A 16,774-nucleotide genomic window follows, 5' to 3' on the forward strand; every position below is an offset into this window, starting at 1 on the left:
AATTTAATAGTTTTGAAAATAAATTAAGTTAGAAAACATATTAACATTTTTTTTATTCAATGAATAAAATGGTTATTGCAACCATCGTGATTTTTAAAAATATTCTAATCTTATAATTTTTATTTTATCTAATTCTATCTATCGAGATTTAAAAAAGTACAATGTCACTGTCAAAGTCACCGCGGCGGGATAAATAAACACAAAACGGTTTTGATCTCTATTGAATTTGTAAAATTCAGAAAAACAGTTTAAGTAAAACTAATACAATTTACATCAAAATATTTTTTTTCTTATATTAATTAATTCTGTTTACTTCACAAGTGTTATATTGATGCCATGGCAAAATTAGAGTCTACCACAAGAAATGTTGATTGTCTTAATGTCGATTTTATGCGATCTTTAGTAAAACAGTACTCTGAGTTGGTAAGTATATCATTTGATAAGCGATGACACTACTCATTTTTGCGCGTGTAATATTTATAAGATAACGGTAATTGTTCCTATATTAAAAGCATAGACTTCATTATGATTGAACTTAAATTAAAGCATCAATCTCTGAGGCCGCTAAAGTCTCCTCTTATTTTAAGGAGAAGGTTTGGAGCTCTTTTCACCACACTTGTCCTATGCAGATTGGTGGATACACATGTGACAATTTTCAAACATCACTTGTGAGAAACCATGATGAAATTATAAACACATTCGATAAAACAACTTGTATTTAATAATTCATTATCAATTTCACATTATCTTTTGTTTTTAAAGGGTCAATGGACAAGTGCATTTTTCTGGGCAGATGCAGCAGCAGCATCAAGTGGTTCTGCAGTGTCAAGTGGAGATGACATATGGTTGTTAGCCAGTGCTATGCTAGCTCGGGGTGAGCTGCATCGAGCTGCACACGCTGTCACTTCTAGAGGATTGCATAGGTATGAATGAGATCATCCTTATTTAATGATTAACGTCATTTAATCATTCTTAGTTCACTAATAGACAAAGGACTCTCCCAAAGTATGCATAAATTTTTCAACAGCCTAATTCAGACTTAAATTGCTTCTGTTGATTGTTTTTTTTTTCTTTGAAAACTGCTGAAGCTTGAACCGAGTAAACATAAATAGATAATATTTATATGTTTACTTATAATTAACTTAGTTATGTTAGTTACTTGTTAATCTTCTAATAAATTAATAAATCCCTTAAGTTTAACCTAAAATTTTGTAGAACCTACAGATATTTAAAATAAATTGTACATATAATAAAGAGACTTTATTTACATATATAACTTATATACTTTTACATGTTATTTATGTTAGTTTATTTTGTTATTTTAATTGTAATTATCTTAATTTTTAATTCACTTCTTTTATCTTAACTCTTATGCTACTATTTTTAACCTTTATAAAAAATAATACAATCGAAATAAATCGAATAATGTCTAAAAGTCGGAGAACTCACATAACTATTATTATTCAACAGGAGGCATCTTCTATGTCTTGGTGTTGCAATGCGGGCTTACCTAGCAGCCAAGGAACCCACCACCACTCTAAGCATACTTGAGGAGTGTGATCCTGCTCTACTTGACCCGAGAAGTATGGACCAAACACACAATGTAAGTTCTGCAAAATGTGTGTGATAATTAAACTGCCTTCCTGATCAGCCATTCTAGTCTTGATCTAGCCAATTCTGAGAACCTAATAATGTTTCTAATATAATATCTCCTGCTCTACATGATTAGTTTTAGAGATTTTCTATGTCCAAATATCAATCAGAAGACTCACTGTACTTATTTATATAATAATTAATTACTTTATCACCAAATTAATCTATCTATCTTTACATATGATTTCTATATAACAACATCCTATATTATGTATATATTTTTTACTTATAATAATAAAATGACATGTGGTGGCATTGGAGCTTTGTAGTGAAATAAGCTCCAATGCTTCTTCACTAAAGTAGAGGAGTCAGTTAGCCCAGCAGCGGGACATATACAGTCCGTTACATTAATAAAATGTGTTATAACATATTCACAGAGAGCCTTAGCTGGTGTACTAGTCTGGCAAGCCAGGGCGTTATCCTCATTGGAACGACGTGAAGCTGCTGCAGAGGCATTGACAGCGGCTTTAAGGGCTGACTGTGCTTGCTATGAGGCCCTTGATCTATTGCTCGAGCAGCATGCCCTTACACCTAGTCAAGGTAATGGTTAATGTGATTATAAAAGGGAACTCGCTAACTGTTATAATAATAATTTATTTAATCAATAGACACTCAATTACAATAATAAAAGGGCTTATGTTAGTACTAAAAAAATAACAAGCCGGTTGGTGGATCCTTGCCTTTGATGCCGAAGGTTGTGGGTTCAATTCCCACCCAGGACAGATGTTTGTGTGCATGAACATGTCTGTTTGTAATTATCTATATAAGTATGTATTTACAAAAGAAAAACTGTATATGTAGTATATCAGTTGTCTGGTTTACATAGTACAAGCTCTGTACAAGCTTAATTTGGGATCAGTAGGCCGTGTGTGAAAAATGTCCCACGATATTATTATTATTTTAATAAATGAAAACATAAACAATAAATTGATTAACCTTCTAATGTAGGTAGTAGGTAGGTTAGTTTGAGAGGCTGTTATTATATTTTGCTTCCTTCTCACATTGATTTCATAATACACTTGTAAGCTGTCAAGTTTCAGGAGCTTTTAAAGTACTTTTTAAAAAAATAAAATTTATTTAAAAATTAAATTCACTAAAACTAAAATGAATACATGTGACAGAATTGGATGCCAATCATGTAATGAATATAAAACATAAAAATTAAACAATATTAATTTTAACTAAATCAGCAAGTTCCCTGGAAACTCGCAAGGTGTCTGGTTCCCTGAGATTCCTTTGTTGGCAGAAACTGTGTACTGTGCAATATAATTACCTACTACTACAGAATTCAACTCCAACCGAATATAAATAAATAAATAAATAATATCCTGGGACATTTTTCACACACGGCCATCTGATTCCAAATTAAGCAGAGCTTGTACTATGGAAACCAGACAACTGATATACTACATATACTATTTTTCTTTTGTAAATACATACTTATATAGACAATTACACCCAGACTCAGGACAAACATTCATGCACACAATTATTTGTCCTGGGTGGGAATCGAACCCACAACCTTCGGCGTGAAAGGCAGGTATCTACCAACCACGCCAACCGGCTCGTCAAAACATACAGCAGCAATTAAAAACCACATCTAGTCCGCTAGCGACCATGCTTACGATTCTGCTGTCGCTGGCCCACACCCTTTGAACCATAATGGAAATAATTTTGTCACAAATTAAAATTGTAGTTACTGTTGGGGTGTTTATTTATCTGTATTTTATTAATCACAAACAAATAGAATGTACACAGGGTGGAATAGAATGTACACAGGGTGGTAGAATGTACACATTACTGGTGGTAGGGCTTTGTGCAAGCTCGTCTGGGTAGGTACCACCCACTCATCAGATATTCTACCGCAAAACAGCAATACTTGATATTGTTGTGTTCCGGTTTGAAGGGTGAGTGAGCCAGTGTAATTACAGGCACAAGGGACATAAAATCTTAGTTCCCAAGGTTGGTGGCGCATTGGATATGTAAGCGATGGTTGACATTTCTTACAATGCTAATGTCTAAGAGCGTTGGTGACCACTTACCATCAGGTGGCCCATATGCTCGTCCGCCTTCCTATTCTATAAAAAAAAAAAACTTACTGCTTGTTAGACTTTTTCTAATCGCTTTTTATATGAAGATATTTAAAGTAAGATGTTAGTAAACAATAAATATTCACAACATAAGAAGATTTTATGATTTTAGGAATTAATCAAAATTGCCAACTCTTTTTCTTGGTGGGAGGTCTTTGTGCAACTCTGGCTACCACCCACTCATCACTTATTCTATCGCTAAACAACAATAAGTAGCATTGTCATGGTCCATTTTGATGGGTGAGTGAGCCAGTGTAATTACAGATACAAAGCACGTAACTTCTTTTCCCCAAGATTTGTGGGTGATGCAAGGAGTGGCGAATATTTCTTCCTGTGCCAATTTTTACGGGTGGTGGTTATCACTTACGATGAAACTGCACAGTCAATCCACCAAAATAAAAAAACAAAACTATTTACTAACAAAAAAACCCGAACGGTCAATGCCATCTCCACTACGTCACTCCCGCTCGCAGAGAGCGAGCTGATCGAGTCCCTGCCGATCAACAACCAGATGAGCGCGTCCGAGGCGTCCCTGCTGCGCGCCGCCTTCCGCGACCGCCTGCGCAGGTACGCGCCGCTGCCCGCGCAGATGAACGACGACGGCGTGAGTACCGCGAACACGCGCACTCGTATTTCACTTCGATTTTTGTATAATTTCCCACACCTCACGTAGAAGCTTCCGTCCCCTAAAAGTCACCGGCGGCTCCGAGGTAATCTCCGAGGAGCTCCGATACGTTTCAATGCACAAGGAGACCGGCGGCCCGTGCGCTCGATCGTTCGCCAAGTGACCGTGGCCACAGATGAAATCCGCCGTGGACGCAGCGCGCTCGCGCAGCGCGGCGGCGGCGGAGGCGCGCGGGCGGCGGCTGGCGGCGGGCGGCGCGTGGGGCGCGGCGCTGCGCGCGCTGGACGCGGCGGGCCCGTGGGGCGGCGCCGACGTGCGCGCCGCCTGCCTCGTGGAGCTGCGCCGCAGCGCCGAGCTGTTCGCCTTCGCGCACGCGCTCGTCGACGCCTACCCGCAGTCCTGGACGGCCTGGTACGCGGTGGGCTGCTACTACTACCTGATCGGTGAGCCGCTTCCTCGTTGCGCAGTCGCGATAGGTGAGATCGTTCCTGGGCGCCTTTTTGTTATAAATGACATACTCTCTTCGGATCTCCCAAGTTACCGAGTCGTCGTCCCAAGATTTCTACAGTAGTATTTTAAAATTGAGTAAAATTGTTTGTAAGAAGACCCTATTTTGTTTAAACTTTTAAACCGTCTCTGACGTGGACTTGAAAATACGTTTAAAATATGTGGCCCCAGACGACGCCATTAAAATACATAAAAAGCAAACGGCCCCAAACGGTGGCCGTTCTCGACGAGGACTAGCCAACTGACACGGGGTATTAGAGTGCTCCAGTACGTGCGCAAATACAGACATTCCATAATACGACATGATCGGAGAGATCGGCGCAGGACCGACGATTCAAAGTGTTCTTCGAGCCGCGAGATTGTAACGCGGCCCGCTTCGGGTCTAATAAATATAAATAAGTTACTACAAAAGATGTGTCGGGCCGGCAGGGAAGATGGAGTTCGCGCGGCGCTACCTGAGCAAGGCGTGCGGGCTGGAGGCGGGCGCCGGCTGCGTGTGGCTCGCCTACGGACACAGCTTCGCCGCCGACAACGAGCACGACCAGGCCATGGCCGCCTACTTCAAGGTGCGCACACCCGCCGCGTCACTCGCTTCGTACAACCGATCAATTTGCACAGCGTTGTTAAGTTCTCAATATCTATCGTCCGACGTCATATCTCGACGTCGGGAACTCTTTTTAATAGCTTAATGCCGAGCATATCTCTGTGCAACCCTCATCCTATACGTAGACTCTATATAAGTCTCATGTACCTTGATAAAAAACAGAGTAACAGGGTTTTTGACATTGTGAGACATAAGAAATTCGTCCATTTTAAAAATTTATGTTTGGGAGCAAAACTGTGTAATAAATTGCGCAATGAAATAAGAGATGGCAAAAGTATGTCACTGTTAAATGTATACATATTTAAACAATCTTATATATATATATTTTACATAATGTGATCATAATATATAAAATTTGAACGCGACTTTTTCGTTTGCAAGGCGAGTCAGCTGATGCCGGGCTGCTACCTGCCGCCGCTGTACGTGGGCGTGGAGTGCTCACTACTCAACAACGTCAGCATGTGCGAGCGCTTCATGGCCCGCGCTGCAGCGCTACACGGGAACGCTGAGGTACTCCGATATACACAATACGAGACTATTCGAGTGGTGGGACGCAATATAGAAAATATTGTCATCAGAGTTAGAGTAATTATTTGTATCGGCTGCCTCGTTTGTCTGGTGGCTAGATATAAGGCTGGAGGTCCTGGGTTCAAACCCCGGGTCGGGCCAATAAAAGTTGTTGGATATATCTGTCAAAAATTCTTAGTATATTGCCTATCGAATCATAAGAGTGAAGTAATAGAGAGCGCATCTGTGACTGCGCACTCACACGCGAACTATAATAAGTCCCGTGCAGTAGCGAATCTCTCCTGATCGGCCGCCGGGTCAGGGGGACATATCATCGATGAGCCGTTGTGTATCGCTGGGGGCGCACCCGCAGGCGGGCGAGGCGGGCGAGGCGGGCGAGGCGGACGCGGACGCGGCGGGCTGGGAGCGCATCGCGCGCGTCGTGTCGTCGCCGCACGTGGCGCACGAGGCGGGCGTGGCCGCCTTCGCCGCCAACCGGCCCGACGCGGCGCGCGCGCTGTGGCTGCGCGCGCTGGCCGCCGCCGGGCCCGCCGACCAGCTCAGCCCGTGCTGGGCCGCCACCATGGACGCGCTGGGCCACGCGTGCCGCGCGCTGGGCCGGCCGGGCGAGGCGCTGCGCTGGCACGCGCGCGCGCTGGCGCTGCGGCCGGCGCGGGCCAGCTCGCTGGCGGCGCGCGGCCTGTGCCTGGCGCTGCTGGGCCGCGAGCCCGACGCCGCCGACGCGCTGCACGCGGCGCTGGCGCGCGACCCCGACCACGTGGTGGCGCTGGCGCTGCTCGACGCCATCGTCGACCGCCTCGACGCCGCGCTCACGGGTCGGTCCCGCCCCCCCTGACGACCTCCCCCCCGACCACCGATTTAATATACTAGGATCGCCCGAAAGTAGTATGTTTTAGGAGTTGAATCTATACATCAACCGGCAAAGATTTATGTTGGCTGAATAAAAAAAATACTTCCTCATTGGTAGCTGCAGTCGCAGAGGACGGTACTGGGGCCCACGCTTACGACATTAGTTATCAGTGTGTCTAATTAGCGAGTTTCGTATCGCTTCATGACCGTGATTTGTTAGTTGGATTTTTAATTGACGGCGGCTTGTATGTTATATTTATTATGTTGATGAGAGAGTACCGAGTTAGTACCAGAGCAGTAGCGCAGCGAGACGACCGTTAATCGACGCGACGACTCCTATAACTTAAGGCACTCCTATTATTAATTGAGTTTATTTGTAGCTATTTTATATAAAATAATTGTAATTTATAAAGAAACGACAGAAACATTAACATGTCTGTGTGTCTCGTGTATGTGATGGTAAGTGAAGACCTTCCACATCCACCTTAGTCCTGCTCGTGTATATATCATATCAATTGTCGTTGCGATCGGCTCAACGGTATAGAAGTCATCGTACTAGATCGCCATTTAATGAGATCGGTATTAAAAGACAAATATACAAAAAAAATCTTGTTACCTGGACCTTCTCGAGCGTTAAGAGAAAAACTCGGCAGTTACATCACAATCGGAGGAATGATGACGAGCCGGTTGGCGTGGTTGGTGGATGCTTGCCTTTCACGCCGAAGGTTGTGGGTTCGATTCCCACCCAGGACATACATTTGTGTGCATGAATATGTCTGTTTGTCCTGAGTCTGGGTTTAATTATCTATATAAGTAAGTATTTACAAAAGAAAAGTAGTATATGTCGTATATCAGTTATCTGGTTTCCATAGTACAAGTTCTGTACAAGCTTAATTGGGGATCAGAAGGCCGTGTGTGAAAAATGTCCCAGTATATTATTATTATTAATGATGGTTTAGAAACGCATAGACGACAAATATATTTTCATTGTGGTTTATTTAAGTAGAAAAATAATGATATGGGAAATAACGAAATGGCGCATACGGTAGACATTCTGCATAGAGAGAAACATTGCCGCCAATCTCTCGCGCGTACATTGCGTCCAGAGGGAAACGTATCGACGTGCGCGCATAAGTGCACGCGACTCCTTGTTGCGTGCACTAACGCAACAAGGAGTCTACTATATCCCCGCCGGCGTACTGCACGCTATTACGAGCGTATTTCTGATTCGCGCGATGCTTGTGGACACAATGTATTGGTGAACCTCGCTAACATGAGTATGAAATATTTGCTGGACAATCGTCGTAGATCATGTGTTACCTAAAGAGCTGAACTATTAAATACATACGTGTTACTAAAAACTAATTCACTCAAAACTAACATCATATTTAGTTACTACTTGACAACATATGTGCAAATCAGCCTTTTGAGTAACGCTAGCGAAGTAACTACTGTCAATTTCATTGGAACTCGTCGGTTGCCTTGGTCTTACTCTTATTGAGAAACTCAAATCTCAATTCACGACAAATATTTTTAGGAGAAAACTTTTCAGGTTCCTACACTACCAACGTTTATCTATTAGTCATCGAAGTTTCTTTTTTATTACTTATCAAGGATGAAACAGAAGGGCCAGGATAGCGAAAGAAGTGTGTTGTTATACACAATATTTATTAAACAGGCAGAGTAACCACCCTGCTAAGTTCAACAATAATTATGATCGTTCATTGTGAATACATCGCTATTTTTACAAAAGTCAAATCATTTTAATGTTAGTAGTTGTAAAAATCATGTCACGAAATTAAATAACATTGTAACAAATTTTATAATCAACTTAAATAAATATTAGGTTATTATAAATTATATACGTTGGTCGTAGCGTCGAGTTTGTCACGTGCGAAATATTCTATTTATGACAGCACTATGTAGTTTTGTCTAAAATAAAATGGACCCAAGATTAATAATGTGTTACACCGAAAAAAATATATATAATTTTTGTATATTTTCCAGAGGAAGAAATTCCGCAGTTCCCGTTCCCGGCAGTGACTCTTGATCCACCACCCGAGCGCGACCACTCCGACCACCAGTCTGACCACCACGCAGACCAAACCGACCGCGATGTTTCCGATATGAGCATGAGTTTCGACTGAGTAGTCGTATAAGAACAAGCATAACCGAACTCTAAAGCTTAAAATATCTATTAGCCTATTCCAATCGGGCAAAGATAAACAAACGACTTTACTAATATCTCTGCTATTTTTATACAGTGCAAGTCTTGTAACTATTCCACTATAGTATAGGAAGTACTAATTTCACCGAAAATTTCAATTCCATCCCAAATATTTAAAATCTCAAATATCGCGCCAATTTAATGTCCCAAAGTTGTTTATTTATGTTTTGTTGGAATAGGCTGTAAATGATACAATATGGCCGGAAAAACCAGCGAAAACTACCAAAATAATAAAAAAAATCAAGTTAGTCCGCTTCTAAAGTTCTCAAAAGTTGCGTAGCACGAAAAGCAATAATTATGTATAATTTTTATAAACTATTTAAGCTTGTACAGTGTACATTGTGAACTTGAAATAAATGTTTTATATACATCCCTGTTTTATTTTAAGGAAATAATTTGTTTTGCGGAAATGAAACGAACTTATAATGAATATAATTTATTCGTAACAGTATTGTACTGTACAATCTAAAATCAATAAAGCTAGTACAAGATAAAATCAGCGTTTTTTGTTTCACTTAAAATTCTATAAAAATCACTCGATTAAAAGCGTTTTAAAATGTTCTTAAAAAGTAATAGTGAATATCGCCCAATACAACGGGCACCTTAAAAACCTTTAAAAATTTTCCACAGACAACGCACGATTATTGCGTCAGCCTGTTGGCGGTAACAGATAATTTTGCGGAAGTTATACAAGAGCCATAACCAAAATACAACTATAATTGATCAATGATAGAAATCGTCAAGCAAAATCTCGTGTTCGCATTTATTTAACGATATCAACAAAAATAATCAAAGTAATCAACGAAACTTAACTAATACTAATAGATCCACAATTTATTAAATCAAGCTGGCTGACGAAGCGCCCAACTTAATAGCGGCTCGACAACTGCCGGTGTTATTGTTGGTTGGTTGGTTTTGGTTGGTTGGTTTGTTGTCGGTTGTCGTTGGCCGTTACACGCGCGCCCACTCTGCAGCGGCCTCGTCCCCCGCCGCCTCCGAGCCGCTCGCCGGCGGGGACGGTGTCGCTGGAAAGATTTGTTCATACAATTAACATATACATCCAATAAGTATAGTCTTCCGTAATATACGCTTGCTTATATTACAGACATTTCATTCTATTCATATATATACTACATGTTTTTTGAGTAAAGAGCGCAGTTTTAAACAGGCTAATTCTGCTTTACGAGTGAAACATAAGGTTTGTATGATTGTAGTGGTGTTGCCAATATGCTAATCAATATTTATTTCAAATATTATGGTATTCATGAGATTTGTAAAAAAAATGCCCATCTCCACCATCACTGGCCAAGTTGAAGCCTCCGTTGAAGATGCTCCCCTCACTTGGCGAGGATTGTCGAGGTGCATTGTTCCCGTTGCCCAGAGCGACCGGCTGCAGCGGCATCTGAGCGCTTTTAGAGTTGCGCATGAGTGGCTTGTGGTTTTCCGTCGAGTGTTGCCAGGCCCAACACGAGCGGCAAAAATATCTAAAATAAATTAAGTTTAGTTCATTTCAAATATACAGTAGTTTCATTTGGAACCACGTAACTAATCAAAGTTATTCGATTGTTTGACTAATCTCACCTAAAACAAACTGGTTCACGGCAAAAATAGGGTCCTTGCTGTAGATTGCACACTGAGCACATGGAATCTTCCAAGTAAGGATCGACTTGAACCTGTAAAGTGAAATTACTGTTTATACACCGACAAACAAAGAATATCTAATAAAGATGGTTCAGTCTATCTTCTTTCCTAATATTTAAAATTTACCTTTTTCGTGAATTTGTCAGTACGTATCTCTACATAGGCAGCGGAGATGGCGCGTACGTACGATCTGACGTTATTGAAAGTCACACGACCCGATCCAATCGGGTACTTATTTTTGTCAGTGTCGATACCTGGATACAATACAAAATGAATAGTTTTGATTACACGAATATTCACAAACTATCTAAAACTTCGATCACACAATTAGCTGCGAGTAAGTGCGCGTTGAACGATTATAAAAACAAGTCAAAAAAACTTAGTCGAGACTAAATTACCCGCATACACTACTCCGGAAAACAGATCGTTCATTATGGTAGCGAGTGCAGAAGCGGACAGCATGCCGTGCAGGGCGCCCACGAACACCGTGCGGGCGGGCTCCAGCCGGACGGAACCGCCGCCCGCTCCTCCTGCGCCCACCCAGTTCGAGTCAGACACCGCCCAGGGTATCACTTGTACCTAAAATGATAAAGCGCGTGTAAAGAGAACTTTCGACAGTCCATAGTCGGAAGCATATCTGGCACCATACCGACCTCCTTGGTGCGCATGTTGCGCGAGGCGACGCGGTAGTACCAGTCGGGCCCGTCGCGGCGCGCGGCCGCCAGCAGCGCGCGCACGCGGCGCTCGCTCTCCAGCGTCACGTACGCGTAGCCGCGCGGCGCCGCCCCGCCGCCCGCGCCGCGCCCCGGCCACTCCACGCTGTGTGCACGTAATCAGTACAACATTCACTCGTGGCCCAGGGTTCATTAGGAATAAGTGTAGTAAAAAATATAAATCATCTATCCGTTCATTTTCGTACCATTCTTTAACTTAAGTGTTAAACCAAAGATCTGTGAAATAGATCAATAGATGATTGGAGTGGATAATCGATCTCCGTGATGTACCTACATAACAAGTACCACTTGCTCACGTGACAGAATGTTCACTCACCGCACTGGCTGGAAGTGCCGGAGCGCGTGCATAAGTGCCTGCTCCGTGATGTCCCATGGCAGGCCGCCTAGAAACAGCTTGGCAGAGAAGCCGCCGCTGGGGTCGAGACAGCGCGCCGGAAGGGCACCGCTCCAGCTCAGCGCGTCGCCGCCGTTCCTGCCGCCCGCTACGACGCCGCCTGACAATAGTCAGGAGTTCGTATTAAGCTCGCGATCTCACCCATTTAAGATACGATATTTTATAAAGTTATTCAAGTACTCACAGAAAGAAGCGCGGCGTGGTAACACACGGGACTCGTCGCGCGGTTGCCCGCGAGCTCCTTCTGGCGGCCACGGCGGCTCCACCTAATAACCGCAAGTATGATCGAATTACAATGGGTGAATGAAATGGCATACATACATTAAGTTATATTATATCATTGAAACAAATTTACTTACAGATTCTAGAGCGTCACAACTAAGACGAGTTTGATAAGAATTATTACGGGAATTCGCCGCCGGAGGCATCGCCAGGGCCTTCTGAAACATGCACCTTACTGGACTTGTCTTACAACAAGTTAATACAGAAATTACTTACCATCTTATATATATACATATATACGCATAGCCAAAATTCATCAATCACATGTTACTTCACACCACAACGAACTAACAGTTGTAAGTAGTCAAATGTACATTATAAATTAAATTAAGTCGATTTTTATTTCAACCAATGTTAAAGAAAACTGAAACTTACTAAGGAAGCAACAAGGTCCGTTATCCCTTGTCCAGAGGATTCCTCCCAGCCTCCAGGGCGCGCGCTCTCACTGCAACAATGAAACAGTTTTAGTACTAATTACCTTGTAGTACATGCAATGCTACTCTCGTTAAATGGATTTAAAGAAATGATGGATGGACTCCAAGATGCAACCATCATAAACTAGTAAACAATCAATTTTATTTTGAAATTTATGTACAATATTTATATAAATAAATTGTATATTTTGATGTACATCGATTGCTTTTAATGGTTTACAATTGAAATAAATTTCACCGAGTGGTAAAAGGAATTGAAGTCATACCTGTAGCTCGTGAAAGAGGTAGGATGTCGTGGCGGGAAGCAGGTTGGTGGTACAAGTGTACGCGGGGTCTGTGCGGCCTCGGGGCTGCTGGGGCTCTCCCATCGCCACTCATTATCGCCTTCCTGTTGATAAATCGACAATATCTTGCTATAGGAACACTTACATAATGCCACGCGATAATCCAACAATACAATTTTCTTTATTAATCATTTAAATAATTTCATTAAGGAAATATCAACCGTTTCCAGCGAATTATAATATTAATAAGTTTACTCGATGTATGCTAAAGCAAAAGCGACGATATTTTATGGTAATCCAGCTTGTCTAGACTGACGGCATACAGAGCTTTTTATTTCTATAATTTATTTTCTTCGATGTTCCGGACTTAAGATATAAGTAAGCCTCCAAATTTTGAATGATGCAAACATTAATACGTTTTTTTATATATATAAAAAAACGTTTCAAATAAGTCCATCCAAGCATCCAAAGTTATATTTAAGCGCCTGAAAATAGTTTTTTAACGCTTGTTCATCGAAATCACCAGAATTAGTTTCTCTTAAACTGAATAAAGTAATTTTCCGCATCGCGTCTTGCGTTGCCGATTAACTCTGAACAACGCTGGCATAAGCCTACACAAATAATATTAAATTGCCAGCTCCTGCCAATAGCCGGTTTCTACAGACGTCTGCCAAATAAGTGATACAAAAGTTGCAACTTAACTTACAAGGCGACTGCCGATTACGTTCTGGCAGTCGTCGATAGATTGTTTATCCTTAAAAGAAGCTATCAACGCTTTTACGGTACTCGACTCGTGAATATTTGGTTGGCAACGCATCAATAGAGAAACTGAAAGTTATCAATAGAGGCAATAGTGCAATTTCCGCGCAAATTGAATCAACGAAATAGCTATCTTAAAGAGACTTCTGAATACGGAAATTGAAAATTAGATTAGGGATTAAATAACAAGGTTTTAATTTTAGATGAGTTTAACGTTCATCGCTGCGCAATTTATTTATACAACTAGTTCAGTCCACGAGCTGAGAATTTAGATTGTGGCAGGTAATTGTCCCGGTCTGGATGAATTATTAGTGTCTAGTGATCCCTTTAAGTCTAGGGGAATATTGTTTATAGTAGGAATAGGGGGCTGGAGGTTATTGCGGACTAAGCATTTCAGAAAGGTCACCAAAAAAACCGCCACTTTAATCAAAGGTATTGTTATAACGTAGAAACTAAAAATAAGTGTCATGCTATATTTAACATTACATTTTATAGATATATACACGAAGCTGTACGTGTAAATGGAAAATTTAATTTTATCAATCGGGGGAAATAGCGCGGTGTTGAGATGCGATTAATGAGGTCGTAGCTTTAATTAGGAAACTACCTTCGCCCTATCGAACCGATTACCTAACGGAAGTAACGATGGATTAGAAATTAATTTGCTTCCGAATTAACAGCAACGTTAGGAAATTTATATTTATTTTCATGCATACGAGTTTTAAATGAATGCAAGTTTAATTTCGATAAAGATTTTGAAAAACCCATATATCTATAATAAATTAAATCAATTGCGGAATCCTTAAATAAACTTAGACGTTTAAGTGACGCAACGAGGTTATTATAAAATTAAAGTTAACTACCCTACACCCAGTTTCAACAGCGAAGTAAGTATAAAGACATGCCTATTAACATTATTTGCGATATAGTATATGAATTTAATCAAAAGCTTAGTTTTGTTTATAAAACTAATCAAAAATATATATAGAATATTCATATTATAAATAAATGATCTTTGATAATAAACTAAACACCTCAAGATAATTACAATTGGAATGAAAAACAAACGAAGGTAGAACTATTTGAACCTAAAGATTGTTGACCATTAAACATCGCATTAATGTATAAAAGCTACTTTATGACGTATATAAATGATTAATTGTACATATTTTGCAACTATGTTACACGTCAAAAATATAGGGACAATAAACGGCTTATGGAATTTAAAAGAAATTGAATTGGCACCATTAAACTGTGCACATCGTATAAATCATTGAATATGAACATTTTGATCGTGAAAGCTATTAAAATGAGATTGTATTACACCACTTAAGAGAAGTGCTCGGAAATTTTTAAGATGCAAGTGCTAATCATATTTTATAATATTTTCAACAATTTATATTCAAAATAGCTACATTAATAAGCATATCCTTTCTCTTATTAAAAATTACACGCAATTATAATGTAGTTTTAGGTTTAGCTCTTTCGATTCGAACATTCTCACAAAATGAATATTCCAGACTATTATTTATAAACTTGGCATGGGACTTACAAATTCAGAAAATAAATACCAATAAATTTGAAAAGTTGTCGTTGTGAAGGTCTGCGATTTAACATTTTACAACTACCCACGAAAAATATAAAAATAAAAAGAAATGAGTTACGATCTGAAATTCAGCTTTTGTTGGTCCTTTTCTAGCGAATATAATATTTTTAGGAATTTCGTTTCAATGTAGCTTATATATGGGAGTATTAAGAAATTCCCAAATCCAGGGCTAATGCAAGCTGCCGGCTGGTCGCGGGTGCATTATTTGGCACGGCGCGCCCATTAATAGGGGAGCTGGCAGCCGTCTCCCTAACATTAACTGGCATCAAAACGGATGTCGTATGGACATTATGAACGGACAATAAAACTGTCGAGTGCTTTGTACTCAAATATCGAGCCTTAAGGCTTTCAAATGCATTAAGTGGGACATTTTTATGATGCATCGCGCGTAGGTGGCTAAGATTAAATATAAACCTTGCGGATCAGCCGCTATTTGTTTATTTTTATATTGATTCCGCTTTAATAGTATGGAGTTAGTTGTACAAGAGGACTTTTTTGAATATTTCATGTAATATGAGAATATAGTAGGAATAATTTTAATTTTTATATGCATCCGTTGATTCCGAAATTTGCACTTTAAAAATAACCACTAGTATATTGGCGCCCAAAATGGGACAAAAAAAGTCGTTGCAAAATTATAACTACGTTCACAACAAACTACCCTCATTTAAAACTAACTTCAGAAAGATACGTCCGTTGCAACGATAGAGCCATTTTAGATCTTTATCTTTAAGCAACTAGACTGTATTATTATATCAATAATAGATTTGGAAGTCGCGGAAATAATTTAAAAAAAAACTACAATCAACTGCAATATAATTGTGTAAACTGCATGTATTTAACATTTATTTAATATAAGAAGGGCCTAAGAATATACATGAAGTACATGGTACTCACGTTAGGTCTTGTTCTCGGTGCTGCTGCTTCAGCTAGTTGGGAGGTATCCAGGCCCAAAAACTCTGCCAAAGAGCGGCGGTTCTCACGCGATCCACCGCCACCACGACTATTGTCCTGTTGCAAAGTTATTTTCTAACATTTATATTGAAACTGTCACACCATTAGTATCTTAAGGATTTTTTTTTATATTAAAAGTGGGTAGTTGAATTTTAAATACATACACCACCCATAGATGCACAAAATATTCAAGGAAAAAATTTCCGTAATCTAACATACATTTTGTATTTTATAAATAATACAATTAAAACAAAAAAAATTACGTTTAAGAAAAAAAAACTCACCTGATGTAGAAGCGGCATATTTGCCGCTACGGCTTTCAAAAGTTTCTTAATGAGACGCGGCTGACTTTAGTATAGTGCAGACTAGTTGCCTCCTCGGCAGCACAACGTCAACTACCGGCGAGTCAACGCGCAGCGAAGGACGAAGCCGTACCAACCCCCACTCCTCCCACCACTTTGTAAGGATTTACAAAACCACGCCTCATTGAGCATCTTTTTAATATTATTATTCACTTAAAAGGTTTTCATTTTATTTTTATTAACATAATTTTTCTTTTACTGATTTTAGACATGAAACCTACTTTAAAATAAATCAGTATGT

At 40.2% G+C, this 16,774-nt stretch overlaps 2 protein-coding genes across 5 annotated transcripts; one reads left to right on the forward strand and one right to left on the reverse strand.

Moving 5' to 3' along the window:
- Nucleotides 1-188: 188 nt before the first annotated feature.
- Nucleotides 189-9,453, forward strand: LOC126772679 (cell division cycle protein 16 homolog). 3 transcript variants are annotated; one of them, XM_050493131.1, is made up of 10 exons: nucleotides 189-423; nucleotides 763-923; nucleotides 1,471-1,603; nucleotides 2,031-2,193; nucleotides 4,217-4,347; nucleotides 4,544-4,811; nucleotides 5,305-5,441; nucleotides 5,861-5,989; nucleotides 6,360-6,822; nucleotides 8,864-9,453. In XM_050493131.1, exons 1-10 carry the CDS (start codon nucleotides 337-339, stop codon nucleotides 9,001-9,003), a joined length of 1,812 nt encoding a protein of 603 aa, XP_050349088.1. In that variant the 5' UTR covers nucleotides 189-336; the 3' UTR covers nucleotides 9,004-9,453. The 3 variants fall into 3 exon arrangements, with proteins under 3 accessions (XP_050349088.1, XP_050349089.1, XP_050349090.1); XM_050493132.1 differs by having other exon boundaries at nucleotides 6,369-6,822; XM_050493133.1 differs by having other exon boundaries at nucleotides 374-423; nucleotides 794-923; nucleotides 6,369-6,822.
- Nucleotides 9,454-9,579: 126 nt separating this feature from the next.
- LOC126772689 (cytoplasmic polyadenylation element-binding protein 1) lies at nucleotides 9,580-16,572 on the reverse strand. Of its 2 annotated transcripts, none has more exons than XM_050493145.1 (13): nucleotides 16,456-16,572; nucleotides 16,115-16,228; nucleotides 12,835-12,956; nucleotides 12,510-12,579; nucleotides 12,212-12,292; nucleotides 12,037-12,118; nucleotides 11,775-11,952; nucleotides 11,378-11,543; nucleotides 11,123-11,303; nucleotides 10,851-10,978; nucleotides 10,665-10,756; nucleotides 10,380-10,567; nucleotides 9,580-10,108 (listed from the first exon to the last, which is right to left on the reverse strand). In XM_050493145.1, exons 1-13 carry the CDS (start codon nucleotides 16,471-16,473, stop codon nucleotides 10,035-10,037), a joined length of 1,494 nt encoding a protein of 497 aa, XP_050349102.1. In that variant the 5' UTR covers nucleotides 16,474-16,572; the 3' UTR covers nucleotides 9,580-10,034. The 2 variants fall into 2 exon arrangements, with proteins under 2 accessions (XP_050349102.1, XP_050349103.1); XM_050493146.1 differs by having other exon boundaries at nucleotides 12,212-12,289; nucleotides 16,456-16,547.
- Between the last annotated feature and the right edge of the window lie 202 nt (nucleotides 16,573-16,774).

This window comes from Nymphalis io, chromosome 13 (genome assembly GCF_905147045.1).
Source record: "Nymphalis io chromosome 13, ilAglIoxx1.1, whole genome shotgun sequence".
Classification (NCBI taxonomy): domain Eukaryota; kingdom Metazoa; phylum Arthropoda; class Insecta; order Lepidoptera; family Nymphalidae; genus Nymphalis; species Nymphalis io.